The following is a 14706-nucleotide window of genomic DNA, read 5'->3' on the forward strand; positions in this document are numbered from 1 at the left end:
AAGGGTGATAAACTGTGTCCAAACTTGAACATTTTTCAATGTATTTAAAAATATTTAAATATCCCAAACATCAAAGAAAGCAATAATGCATTAAATTTAATAAAAAATATATTTTTATGAATTATACAATTACTAAAAAGAATGTTAGAAGGTATCTTATATATTTTAATTGCAGTAATTGCAGTATCTTTGCAATTAACTAACAGACTGGTACTTGTGGTGTTCTGGATTGTTGTCAATCAATATACCTGATCACTTACTGCCACCTAGTGGTCATAACTGAGGATCTCTTGTAGAGGTTGTAATTTATGGCAAAAGTGTATAATGAGGTACACAGGCAGAGTCAAGAGAAGAGACCAGGTGAAAGGAATTTTATTTTACTTTTTAAAATATTTTTTTTTAAAAACAAATTGTATAGTTCCCAAAAGCCCTCAATAATAAATTTCCTCAGATAATACTTTCTAAAACAAATCATACATATTCAAATAATACATTAAAAAAAAAAAGATTTGATAATGATAGCCTACTTAATTCCTAGACGTTCCAGGAAAGTTTTGAGGGCTTATGATTTTGTTGTTTAGCAAATAAGTAAGTGGATAAATAGACACAAACAGGTAATACTGGCTTTGTCGTGTGTAACGAAAAAAGAACGATAAACACATTTTAACATAAGCTTATTCCCGGACTTCGCTCAGACATGGCTCATAACAACCACTGAATCATTTGTGTGATATTATGCTGACATATGTGGTGAAACTGCAATTTAAAACACAATGTTGGAAAACGCTGTGTTTCAAACACCACTTGAGATTCAGGAATTATTATTATATATTTTTTTATATTTTTTATTGAAGGTCATTTTATTGTATTATTTTAGTGAACATTATTTTGTATTATTTTTGTGTCATATATATATGTATATATATAACACTAGCTTTTTAATCTTTTTTGTATTCTATCTGTTTTCTTTTCATTTATTCTACAATTAACAAAAGCAAAAAGAGCTCTAACACTAGATCGCTCTATTCTTTTTCTATTCTATCTATTCTATTTTCCATCCTGCTTTAACCGTCTCATGAAGTGCTTTGAACAGCTAGTCATGCACCAAATCAAGTCTGCCCTGCCCCCTTTCTGGACCCCTTCCAGCTTTCATATCGGTCCAACCGTTTGACCAATGATGCCATCACCACGACCCTTCATTTATCAACACATCTAAAAATGCTGTTCACAAATTTCAGTTTAGTATTCGACACAATCATCCCTCAACAGCTCATAAACAAACTAGTCCCACTGGGGCTCAACACTTCACTTTGCAACTGGCTGTTAGACTTTCTGACTGGAAGACCTCAGGCAGTACGGGTCGGCAGCAACACATCCAGCACCATCACACTGAACACTGGGCCCCCCCAAGGATGTGTGCTGAGCCCCCTACTCTTCACTCTGCTGACCCACAACTGCACACCATCACACAACTCTAACCTCTTTATTAAGTTTGCGGATGACATGACTGTGGTGGGTCTCAGCAACAGAGATGAGACAAACTACAGGAGCGAGGTAAGCCACCTGGCCAGGTGATGCAGTGAAAACAATTTCTCTCTGAATGTGGAGAAGACGAAGGAGATTGTTGTTGACTTAAGGAGAGTGCACACTCAGCAAGCTCCTCTGACCATCAACTGTGTGACTGTGGAGAGAGTAAGCAGCACCAAGTTCCTGGGTGTGCACAGTACAGAGGACCCAAGAAAGCATAGCAGCATCTCTACTTCTGCCACAATTTGTGAAGAGCCAGAGCCCCAGCCCCCATTATGTGCACCTTCTACAGAGGCACCATCGAGATCATCCTGACTAGCTGCATCACTGTGTGGTACAGTGCCTGCTACACGACCTGCCGGAAGACTCTTCAATGCATAGTGAGAGCAGCTGAGAAGATCGTTGGTGTCTCTCTCTCCCCTCCCTCCAGGACATTTACAAAACCCATCTCACCCCTAAAGCCCTCTGAATTGCAAGTGATCCCCCCCACCCGTCAAACAGTTTCTTCAGTCTGCTGCCATCAGGGAGTCCAGGCCAGGACCAGAAGACTGAAGGACAGCTTCATTCATTCATTCACCTTGCCCCCCTCTTTTTCCCTATGCACCACTGAACTCTAACCCTCAGCAACTCCCCCCCCCCCCCCCCAGCTCCCACTAACAGTTTACTTCAGTTTACTTAACTGGTTTGCATCAGCCATGTCACCATGTGCCTTGTGCTGCTTTACTTATCTTTCTTTTTACATGACCTATTTGTATATTTTTATAGTTGTCCTTTATATTTTATTATCTGTAATTAATGTTATACTGTTAGTGTTATCTGTATGCACCAAGGGTCTGAGAGTAATATGCGCTCCAAAGTCCCGATTGTAATTAAATGATTTGCGATATGAGATCCGATTGAATCGTTTTGTGAAGCAATTCAACCGATTCGGAGTTTCGAAAAGCTCAGTTTCACCCATCACTACGTGCTTTTTAAAATCATTACAAGCGATGTAGTAAAATGAATGGCTCTTTTGATCAGGTATTTGGTAGTGAATTAAGTTTTAGTTTGAAACAATTCGAGAAGTTGCAGCGATCCTGGATCCTATGTTATTATACAAACACGACACGCGCATCTGATTGACAGACAGACTAAACAACACGCTCTTATTTTAGTGTTGTTAATATTAATTAATTTATAATTTACTTATTTTGTGGATCTTTCAGCTGACAGTTTTTAATTAAAACAACAACAGTGGTAATATAGGCTAGGCCAGGCTACATAATTGTTTTATCAAAATTATTACTAGGGACAATTTAGTGGGACAAGGGATATGTCCCTAGCGTCACTTTTTATGACATAGTCATCGAGCAAAGTTCATTTATAAGTGACCTGTCATCTTCCGCTGTAACAGGTGAGGGCTGAACTTCTCCAGACCTCCTCGGGCTACTCCACAGTCATAGAAGAGCTTTAATCATGGCCGTAAACGTCCAAGAAAACATATATGAACAAATAGAAGAGACAAAAGAAAACATATATGAAAAGCCATATAATCCAGAGCCGAAATATGAGAATCAAGGCGCGAGTCAGGAAATTCTAGAGGAACCGCTGTACAGCACGGTCAATCACCCGTCTCCAGACTACATGAATACGAGAAGAACATCTCAAGAGGAACAACAAGAAGAAGAACAGCCTTCACCCACAAATGAACCAGGAGAGCAGCTCGAAAGCGAGATCATGGTGGCCTCTCTGTCAAATGGAGATGTTTACGAATCTTCATCTTTAGAGGAAACGGGAGACCCGTGTGATGACCAGCCCTCATTGGTCCACGAAGACCTGTTCATGGCGTACAGTCTCCCAGAAGACGGATCTCCAGAACCTGAGGAGGTAGTTGACTACAGCCTGAAGGAGGTGGAGAACAACGTCGTGGAAGAGCCAGCCGCAGTTCCTGACCCGGATCAACCTAATATTGCGCTTTTTGTCAAGGTAAGGTTTGTGGGTTTATGACGTCTGCATAAAATAACCTGAACTTTTTATTTTAAATAAGGCTTTAAAGTTGGTGATATGTGAACGTGAAGGTCAGTTGGGTGTGGTTTGTAACAGCATTCATATTTCTGCCCACCTTTGGCCCTTGAAAACAATGTGAAGACAACCTGAAAAATCGTTACACACGCACAATTTTTTTTAACACTGAACCCATATTTTTCCGAAATTATGCTAATATTTTATTTCATTTCAGCATGTAAAAACGTAGCAAGTTATGTTTCTTTTTTATGCTAAATTAAATAAAATGTATGTTTATAAAAATTAGCATTAAATGTATTTACTTTTGATTTAATTTAGCTTTGTTTTTAATTTAACCCGAAATATTAACAATTGAGTATGTTTAAATACAATTTTATGTCAATAGTAATTTTTTATAGATTTTTTAAGATACAGATACATTATGCTAACAAATTATAATCATCATGTATTTTTTTAATAACTAATTTTGTTAAAATCTAATTTAAATTATTATTATTAATAATAATATTATTTATTTATAATATTTATATACAAAACCTTATTTGGGAAACCCAAATAATAATGAATTCATTCTATTTTATGTAAATGGAAAAAAAAAATTTTTTAACAGTAAGGAGTAAAAAAAAATCTGGTTGACTGGAATGCAGTTAAGATTGAACAAAGAGGATGGATGTAAATATCAAAGGCAGGCTGATGTAGCAGATAGTTAATGATTCAACAGAAAAATCACTGTTAAGCACAATGGCCTAAAATGGACAAAAAAAAAAAGATTGGTATGATTCATTCAGGTGACATTTTCCTCTTGATCATTAACTTCAATAAGGTTTTCAAAGGTTTGTGTGCTTGCTCACAGTCTTAGTCTTATACATCCTGAACTGATTGCATTTCCTCTGGAAGGTTCACTGTGACAGGCAAAGTAAATAATCATTAACTTGGGGATCTGTACAGTCATGGAAACCAGGGTGAAGTCCTGACCTGAGTAAATCAACTCATGGCTACTCTTTGCTTTTGATAGTGGAACACTTTATTCTGTGCACATGATCACAGACTGAGCAACCGTGATTGTGGAATTGAGAGACTCTTTCAGACTCAAGTTTAAATCACATTCCATGACAAACGTGTCACTTTAACAATGGCATCAAGAAAAAAAATTTTTTTTACTGATTAGTATTTGAAAAATGGAATGCACTGACATAGATGCACCAGGGCGTGATACACATTTTGCCCTTAAGAAACCTTCAGTACAAGTCAAACATTACATAACTACTTTATGGCCACATATAGTCATAAAAAAATCAGGAATAAAGTAGTATAAGTTGTTGAGTGGAACAATACAAGGACGCTTTTATTAAAAAACCTACAAGAGAACTCACATAAATTATTGCAAACAAAAATCAATTACAGCACTTGTAAAGCAAATGCTGGCCATGGTTAAGAATTTAATCTTATTGGCTACGTAAAAAGGCAGACGGTTATGATCGAAGTTTACACAGTCACCTTTACTAAATGATATTGGATATTGGTGGATACTGATTCGATTTAATATTGACATTGTAAAATGCACATTTACTTGAATTTACAGAATGCAATAGTTTTAACTCTTGTTGCAAAAAAACTGTGTATATATATATTTATATTAATCATCAGATAGAGGTAATAATGATAATCAAATAGAGGTAATCAGATCCTCCCACACAATTGCTAAATTGATTAGATGAACACCAGGCTGTGAAATATTCTTCAAGTGTGACCTTTGACATTTAAAATACTTATTTTAAACAGTTTAAGCACTTTAGCTCAGCCAAAACATGCAGGCAAATGTGCACAATGCAGAAGTTAATTATTTACTGTAGTGATTACATTTAACCTCCTGGGAACTGAGCCATGAAAAGAAAAAAAGAGTTTGAGACTCATGCTAAGAATTTTTAGTTAGAGTACAATCTGAAGATATTTTATCTGAGATGTATTGTATGGAAAGCCTGTGTAATCTTGTCTGTATCAGGTTACATTCACATCACTTTATTAATGATTAATTATCTTTTAACCATTTATTAATTTATTAGTTATTCAGGCAAAGTTTAAACAATTTTAGACAGATTTAAAATAAAATAATATGCCACTTTCCAGCTGGTTCCTATATTGTAGCATGAATATTGTTATTTTACCAGTAGAGGAGGCTGTTCAGCCTGCTATGATAAATGCTAATGCATTATAGCACATAATTGCATTTCATCTTTAAAACTATGGTTCTTAATAAGATGTAAATGCATAATATAATGAGTTTTAGGACAGACTTTTTACAGAAACATTTTGATAAATGGTACCATGTAATTTGGTCATCTTTATAAATATAGCTTTGCAGCAAACAAATATATTACACACACACACACACACACACACACACACACACACACACACACACACACACACACACACACACACACACACACACATATAATGTCAAATGTATTTATATGTATGTCTGTATACTTTGTATACTGTATATGTAGTTTTATATGTTTTATTACATCAAGTTAAAAATTCAAATGGAAAATGTTGCCTTGGAAACTAGCTGAAATAAAAATGAGTTTATATTTGATTTTATTTTAGTTAAAGCTTATTTTATTTCAATAATGTCACTAAATAACATTTTTTAAAATTGTTTTAAATGTATTTTTAGTTTTAGCTAAGTATAATAACTCTGGTTGTTTCTAACCACTATTTGTCACCAAATCATTTATACAGAGCAACTTAAGTACACTTAATGGTAAAATTCACCTTAAATAACCTGATAGTTAGATCACCTATATTTGATTGTAAGATCCAGTTATTTAATTTACATTCAATGTTTTTCCCTCATTAAATAAATACTGCATATCCAATGCAATGTTACATTTTTATTTAATAATTTGGTAACATATGTATCCCAAAGGTGCTTACAATATTGGAGACACGCTGCGTTGTAATGCACTGTACATGTAAAAGTAGAACCGCAGTCTGAGGCTACAGAAATGGACCATTCACATTCACATTTAGTCATTTAACAGACGCTTTTATTCAAAGCGACTTGCAAATGAGGTCACTGAAAGCATTCAAAATCAACAACAGAGCAATGATATGCAAATGCTACAACAAGTCTCATTCAGCTTAACACAGTACACTTAGCAAGTTAAAAAAAATTATATAATGGAAGAAAAACTGAATAGAAAAAGAATAGAGCAAGCTAGTATGAGAGGCCTTTTTTGTCTTTTGTCAATTGTTTAATAAATAAAAAGAAAACAAATAGAATAGAAAAAGAGCTGAGAAGCTAGTGTTAGTTTTTTCCCCAAGTAAACAAGCAGTAAATGAAGGGGCAAGGTTTTTTTTAAAGAATGGAATTAGAATAAGATTAGTTAAAAGGGTCAAATAAAATGAGAATACATTTTTTTTTTTTTTTCCAATTCTTTTAGATGGCTAAGGATGGCTGCTCGGATTGAGTTGGGCAGGTCATTACACTAGGAGGGAACATTTAACATGAAAGTCAGTAAAAGTGATTTTGTGTCTCTTCGGGATGGCACAATCAAGCTGCGTTCACTTGCAGAACACAAGCTTCTAGAGGGCACATGAGTCTGAAGTAATGAATTTAGGCAAAGGGGTCCAGAACCAGTGGTGGTTTTGTAGGCAAATGTTAACACCTTGAATTTCATGCAAGCAGCAATTGGTAGTCAGTGCAAACTGATAAAAAGAGGTGTGACGTGTATTCTTTTCAGCTAATTAAAAATTAATCTTGCTGCAGTGTTCTGGAGTAATTGTAAAGGTTTGATAGAACTGACTGGAAGACCTGCCAAGAGAGCATTGCAATAGTCCAGCCTGGACAGAACAAGAGCTCGAACAAGGAGTTATCATTATTTCACTGGCTCATATCAGTCACGTCTGAAAACTTTGAATGCAAATTCATGCTATAAACCAAAGCCAGCTCATAAAATATTTAACAGGGAATCTTATTCTCCTGGGCTCCACAAGATGATCAAATATAACCTGCCGTTGCCTGCCAGCGTTCTGCCTGTGACTTGGACTGCATTAAAATTGCATGTGGCTCATTCCTCTACTCAGAGTTTCTGGGCCATGAACATGTCACATAGTTACACATGGACAGGATGGTACAAGAGTTCGTGGCAGAGACTCTAACAATGAGATTATATACACATCTCTGTCTTTTTGATGTGAAGTTCTATTTGCAGTATATATATAATCAAGTGCCAATTTTAAAACACAAATCTTCAAAGATGGTTTCAATATCATCTCTCAACATCACAGTTACAGTTCTAGTTTATTCTCATCTGTCACTCAAACTCATCAGAGCTATTTGTGGCAGGGGCAGGGCAAAGTAAGCTCCACCCCCAACTAAAGCCTCTCACCTATTCCCTATCTTTACATCACCCATGTTTGGGAGAGAGCTAGATTCACCTTTCATCTGGACTTTAGCTGACATCACAACACCTTGTGGCATTGGCTGCCCGTCAAGTGCAGAACAAACAGAATCTAAGAGAGCGCGTGGCTAAACGCTGTAATTTAACCCAAAATATCTGTAAAATAGTGCTGGGAGGATGTAGGTGACAGATCAGGAGAGATACGTGAAGCAAAGAAAGTGTTTACAATGGGAGACGCTCAAGAACCTGATATTGAGTTGTTTGTCAAGGTAAGGCGAGAGATCTAGCATTAGTGTGAGCTTTATGCAGTTATGAGGCTCTTATAAAGTCAGTGTAACTCAATAATTGTTCTAGAGTAATGTTTGCATATTTGAATAAGGTCATGACCAGGCTGTAAGTAGAGTAATGTATGATTGCCAGTAGTTCTTGCACATTGGTTATAGATTTTCGGTTACATATAAAAATGGTGTTAAAATAATATTTTATTTTTTAGGTGGTGTTTAATAATATTTGGCATTGGAATTATTAGTGTGAAAATACTAAGGATTGATACCAATAAATGAATTAATATAATATAATATAATATAATATATAGACATATGGTACAAATATATTGTGCTTACTATCAGGAAGATGTAAGATCAGCAACCATTACTAAACTACAACTTTTTTCCATCAAACACACAAATGCAAAATAAATACAATTTATAAGTATTACCTATCATTACAAACAATGCAACAAGCTTATTGGATCTGAAATCTGAATATTATGGTAAAATGGCAGCAATATATGAAAAGTCTTTCCTATGAGAAAAAAAAACTTACAAATACACTAACAATGCAATAATGCATGCTTCAATTATGATTATATGATTAAAGTGGATGCTTTTCAAGTTCCAATGGCAGCAATTAAATTTTAGAAACAAACAAATCCTCTTCCAAAAATTAATGTGTCTATTTAACAATATAAATCCTGTACACAAGACATTGTCAGTCAGTCAGTCAATATCTGTCTGTTTACAGCCCTGAACTGCCATCCAACAGAGAAACCGGTCCTATAGCAAATGGCCTATTGTCCTGCGCTTTCTGGATCGTAGCAGCTCATTGTTCTGCATCCAGTACTGTCTCTGTTCTGAATTTGCCAGAACGGACAGATGAGTGGAAATGGAAGTGCTCTGACCTTTCACATACCATCTGCCTCACTTATCTGACTGTTATGCAATGCATTTACTCCCTGAACCGTGGAATAAAAACAAACTGTTAAAGTAGAAAAGATGCCAAATAGAAGTATTTTCACTAGTGGACTTATTATATATCTGTCAGCACACTCCTTGTGTTCTTCTTACAACCAGGCCTATGGTTAATGAATGCAGTGTGCATAATTCATATTGTGTTGGGTATTGTGTCACTGTGTAAACTATATGGTCTCGTGATAGTAGCGCTGCTGTTTTGGGACACCTGATCTCCACTGCTGTAACATACAGTAGCATTGTCACTCACTGTTAACCAGGGTCATTTGTACTCTCCATAATGAGGAACATTAGTGTTTATCACTAAATAAAGTTACATTAGTGCAAATGTGTAATCTGTAATACTAACTTTTGAGTAAATAAAAAATATGCATTTCAATTAAGATTTTAAAACTTGCTCTTGCTGCTTGTCCCAGTTTAGTAATGCCCAGTCTAAAGGGAGACGGCGCCCTCTAGAGGTCAACGGTGGTACGGATAATTATTGATCAGAATAAGATTGTGAACTGAAAACTATTTATTGTGTAAAAAAATAAAATATGTGGATTAAACAAATAATAACATCAAGCTAAGTTTTTAAAGCTAACGTTTTTCCTACTATAAATTATGTTTTATGTTCCTGACATAACATAATTAAAGGTTCAAAAATTAAAATTAAAATTCAGTCATCATTTTAATCACCCTGATGTAGTTCCAAAGCTGTATGAATTTCTTCCATACAGTTGACAGTAGCCATTTACTTCCATAGTATTTTTTTCCATACTATTGAAGTCAATGGCTACCGTCAATTGTTTGGTTACACACATTCTTCAAAATATATTTTGTGCTCAACAGAAGAAAGAAACTCATACAGATTGAAACAACTTGAGAGTGAGTAATGATTACGAAATAGTTAGTTTCTTGGGGGGGGGGAACTATCTTTTTAAGGCATTCACTTCACAAAATTATGAAATCGATTGGGATTTGAGTTTGAAAATACCACTTGCCCATACGTGTGATTTGTACCATTTTACAAAATAACGTCACTGAATAACATGTAGTTCTTGAGTGGAATAGTTAATGTTATATATCAGGCACTATCAATGCTAGGATATGTGTTTGATTCCCAGGGAAAGCAAGAACTGATCAAATGTAAATGTACATACCAATGCAATGTAAGACATTTGCTTAAATGTAAGTGTAGCTGTAAATGTCTGTGTGCAACACAACAAATAATAATAATGTTTACTATTTCAGTGAACGCAGCTCACCTGCAATATATGCGTATCCTATGCGATTTAGGGATTGAGATATTCATAAAATATAAAACACATGCAACTAAAATAGACTTTATAGAATTTATTTAACACAATGCTTCAGTGACTATTTTATTAGAAAATGTAATTTGCAGTTAATGTCTAATTGAGACCTTGAAGCAGCAAGGGGGGCTATGACACTTTATCATTCTCAATCTAGTCTCTTCTGTCTAGATAGAACATGAGAACTGGTCTCCACCACATCTTTGGCTCGTCTTATTGGCCGTAAGAGGTGGAGGTGCACTCTGGAGGTGATGTGTATGTTAAGATGTGTCATTGTGTTTGTAGGCTGGTTGTGATGGCGAGAGCATCGGAAACTGTCCATTCTCCCAACGCCTCTTCATGATCCTCTGGCTCAAAGGTGTGGTCTTCAACGTCACCACTGTTGACCTGAAGAGGTGAGAAGTTCACAAATCTGAGATCAAATCACATGAAACATTATATAAATGTCAGTAACAAGTGCCTCATTTTCATGCTATTAAATAACCTTTCTATTGGTTAATATCCTAACAAATGTCATATGCAGTTATTAAAGTTATTATAACATAATCCATTTTTTCTGTCAAAGGTCAAAGCAAGAAAATATAGTTTATTATTTAAAAAAAGACATATAATCTGTTTTAAATTGAGTCTAACGCCTATTTTCTTTTGCATGCAATGCAATGTTGGGATGGTTCAATAATAAAATTAATAAGTTCGTAAAATGTTGTTATTATTATTATTTATTCAGGAAACCAGCAGATTTGCACAATTTGGCTCCCGGCACTCACCCTCCTTTCTTGACCTTCAACGGTGAGGTGAAGACAGACATTAACAAGATTGAGGAGTTTCTGGAGGGGGTTTTGGCTCCACCAAAGTAAGCTCATTTTTACAAATACACTTGAGACGAATCGTGACTGTATAGAAACTCTAAACCTGCAGTTCTCAACTGGTTTTGCTTCAGGAACCAGATTTCATCAATCATGGTCGAGCACAGCACCAAAACTGTAAACAACAATTCAATCTATTACAGTACTTTTACTAAGAACGACATGCCTAGCATCACAGTGCAAATGTTATCAAAATAATTATATTTTTGTTATATAATTACAACTAGCATTTTTTAATCAAAACCCGCCCGTTAAGACTTGTTTTGCAATGTACATTGTATTACACATCGCCTTTAAACCACTGTGAACTAGAATTGAGAAGAATACGTTGCTGACACATTTTCTATGTATCTTTTCTTGTGTCCAAGGTACCCCAAACTTGCAGCCAGTCACAGGGAGTCAAACACAGCTGGGAATAACATATTTGCAAAGTTCTCAGCTTTCATAAAAAACACTAAGCCAGATGCGAATGAAGGTATGCATGTCAAACTGGATCAAACTGATTGAATGAATGAATGAATGGATATATTGTTTTTTGTTCAGTACACTGAAACTGAGTAAAGTTAAATTCAGTTAACTCTATATGGAATCCATTGTACTGTAAGCATCCTACACATTTTAGCACTGAATGTATTAGAACTGCTCTGGATTTATGCTCTTTTATTTTTTGATAACCTATGATGACTAAATATTGGCAGTTTTGCCAGAATTTTAACAACTTACATACGGAACTTGGTACAGACAAAGAAAATGTTTTTAAAATAATCATAATAATAAGGTCACAGTAAAGTCATTTATAATGTAATAAAATATTATATTATATATATTATATATATTTCAAGTAAAAGCCATTCTTTTAAACTTTTTATTAATCAAAGATTCCTGAAAAAAATACAGTTGTAAAATAAAAAAAAGAAAATACATATTTTTAATTAATATTTTTTCCTAAGAAAAAATAGCTCTTTATTTATTTATTTATTTATTGATTTATTTTATCAAATAATTGTATCCTTGGTGAGCATAAAAGACATCTTATAACTTTTGAATGGAAGTATATATACTGTCATTTTAAATGTATATATTGTACTAATATTATAAAATGAATAAGAAAACAAAAACAGGTAAATGGCAACCTAATCAGATGAAACACACCAATACATACATATATATATATATATATATATATATATATATATATATATATATATATATATATATATATATATATATATATATATATATATATATAAATGCTGTGCAATAACACACTGGTTATTAAGAAATGTGTGATGTTTTGTTAGCTCTGCAGAAGGGTTTGACAAAAGCACTTACGAAGCTGGACGAGTACCTGAACAATCCTTTGCCTGAAGAGGTAGATGCTGACAGCATGGAGGAGGAGAAGGTCTCCAACCGCAAGTTCCTGGACGGGGATGATCTGACTCTGGCAGACTGCAATCTGCTGCCAAAGCTCCACATAGTGAAGGTGAGCTGAAGCGCTGAGGGGGGACTTGTCACTTTTGCTAGTCTGCAGTGTTTGGGGGTAACCAAGGAGGCCTGTAATACCTTGACAAAGCTAACAGTTAGCATTCCCATTCATCTCAATGGCAGTTTTGGCGGAAATGTGCACTCATGGAGGACAGTCAATGGAGAAGAGATGTTCTGCTGCCAGATGGTGTAGTTAAGGGGAAACTGCTTACCAGCAAAACCTCAAACCATAATAATCCATGTAATCTTTAAAAAAAAAAAAAACTTTTAACCATTTTAACTTTAAAACAGCTTTTTGTAGTTTTGTGTATTTTTGTTAAGTGAATGGAATTCCCAGTAGAGATTGCAGTGTATTTCTGCCATAAATGCTTTCGAAGACTCTTGTTCTCACCAAAGCTGCATTTATTTAAAACAGTAAAGACAGTAATATTTGTGAAATATTGATACATTTGAAAATACAATTTTTAAATATTGTGATGCAAAGCTAATTTTGATCACATGAGTTTGTCACATGATCCTTCAGAAATCACTCTGATATGCTGATTGCTGCTCAGTAATCATTTTAAAAGTCTGAAGTGTAATGGTCTAGTAGTATAAGCAAGTTGTAATGTGATGCATATTTGAGTCCGCTCCGCTTACAGAAGTACAGTTAAGGTCAAACATCTTTAAATGTAAGTTACATTTGTTTTTTAATTATAATTACTTTAATGAATGTATTTTCCATCCACTTTTTTGCAGGTTGTTGCCAAGAAATATCGGAATTACGACATTCCAAGTGATTTGACAGGCGTGTGGCGTTACCTGAACAATGCGTATGAACAAGAAGAGTTCACCAACACCTGTGCTGCCGACAACGAGATCGAATTAGCATATAAGGATGTGGCTAAAAGGCTAACTAAGTAAACAGATGAACAAATTTGACACAAATAGACTTGGGGTAGCTCATTTCTTGGGGAAGAGATGATGTTTTCCATGTAATTCAAAGCTGTTGATCCCAAACTACAAGTTAGTAGTTTCATTCATCAAGTATCCTAAATAATCAATAAGGACTGGTACTCTGATATTACTATTATGAAATATGAATATAAAATATCAGCTCATATTCGCCAGCTCTCACTCATCTCATATAAACATTGTCCCAAGTGACTTTCTATTGTATCTCTATTTAAAGAGACTTCACACTACTGTTTTCTGTTGTTCCTCCTGTTTTCATATCTCAAATCATATCATATGCACTGATTCTTTAGACATTAGAAATGGATCAAAATGTCACACACCTTTAATTGCATCAGCGTGAATTGAAGATTTGTGTCACTTGAATTTTCACTAGAACACATCATCACCTTTGGTCAGCCCAAAATGTAATTCTATTAAAACTTAAATAAATATCCAATTAATACTTTGATGCATACATTACCATTCAAATTCTGAGGTTGGTAAAAGTCTCTTATGCTCACCAAAGTGTTTAATCAAAAATAGAGTAAAATCAGTAATATTGTGAAAAATAATATATTTTAAAGTCTAATTTCCAGCTTCAGTGTCACACGACCCTTCGTAAATCTTATAATATAATGTCTAGTTCCTGTGGCTCAGTGGTAGAGCATTGCAATAGGTTGTGGGTTCAATTCCCAGGGAACACACATACTGATAAATAAATAATGTATAGCCTGAATGCGCTGTAAGTTGCTTTGGATAAAAGCATCTGATAAATGTAAATAATAAGCCAAACATTAATTATTATCATCAGTGTTAAAACAGTATGCTGATTAATATTATTGTGGAAATAATTTAACAGCATTGATTTGAAATAGAAACCTTTTGAAAGTCTTGACTGACACTTTTGATAAGTATAATGTATTCATTCTGAAAA

The 14706-nt window shown here is 34.6% G+C and overlaps 1 protein-coding gene across 2 annotated transcripts; it reads left to right on the forward strand.

Moving 5' to 3' along the window:
- Positions 1 to 2895: 2895 nt before the first annotated feature.
- LOC113120539 (chloride intracellular channel protein 5-like) lies at positions 2896 to 14020 on the forward strand. 2 transcript variants are annotated; one of them, XM_026290406.1, is made up of 6 exons: positions 2896 to 3492; positions 10771 to 10880; positions 11213 to 11338; positions 11720 to 11826; positions 12653 to 12834; positions 13575 to 14020. In XM_026290406.1, the coding sequence occupies exons 1-6, from the start codon at positions 2983 to 2985 to the stop codon at positions 13737 to 13739; spliced, it is 1200 nt and encodes a 399-aa protein (XP_026146191.1). In that variant the 5' UTR covers positions 2896 to 2982; the 3' UTR covers positions 13740 to 14020. The 2 variants fall into 2 exon arrangements, with proteins under 2 accessions (XP_026146191.1, XP_026146192.1); XM_026290407.1 differs by lacking the exon at positions 2896 to 3492 and adding an exon at positions 8089 to 8209.
- Positions 14021 to 14706: the final 686 nt, after the last annotated feature.

This window comes from Carassius auratus, chromosome 20, assembly GCF_003368295.1.
Source record: "Carassius auratus strain Wakin chromosome 20, ASM336829v1, whole genome shotgun sequence".
NCBI lineage: Eukaryota > Metazoa > Chordata > Actinopteri > Cypriniformes > Cyprinidae > Carassius > Carassius auratus.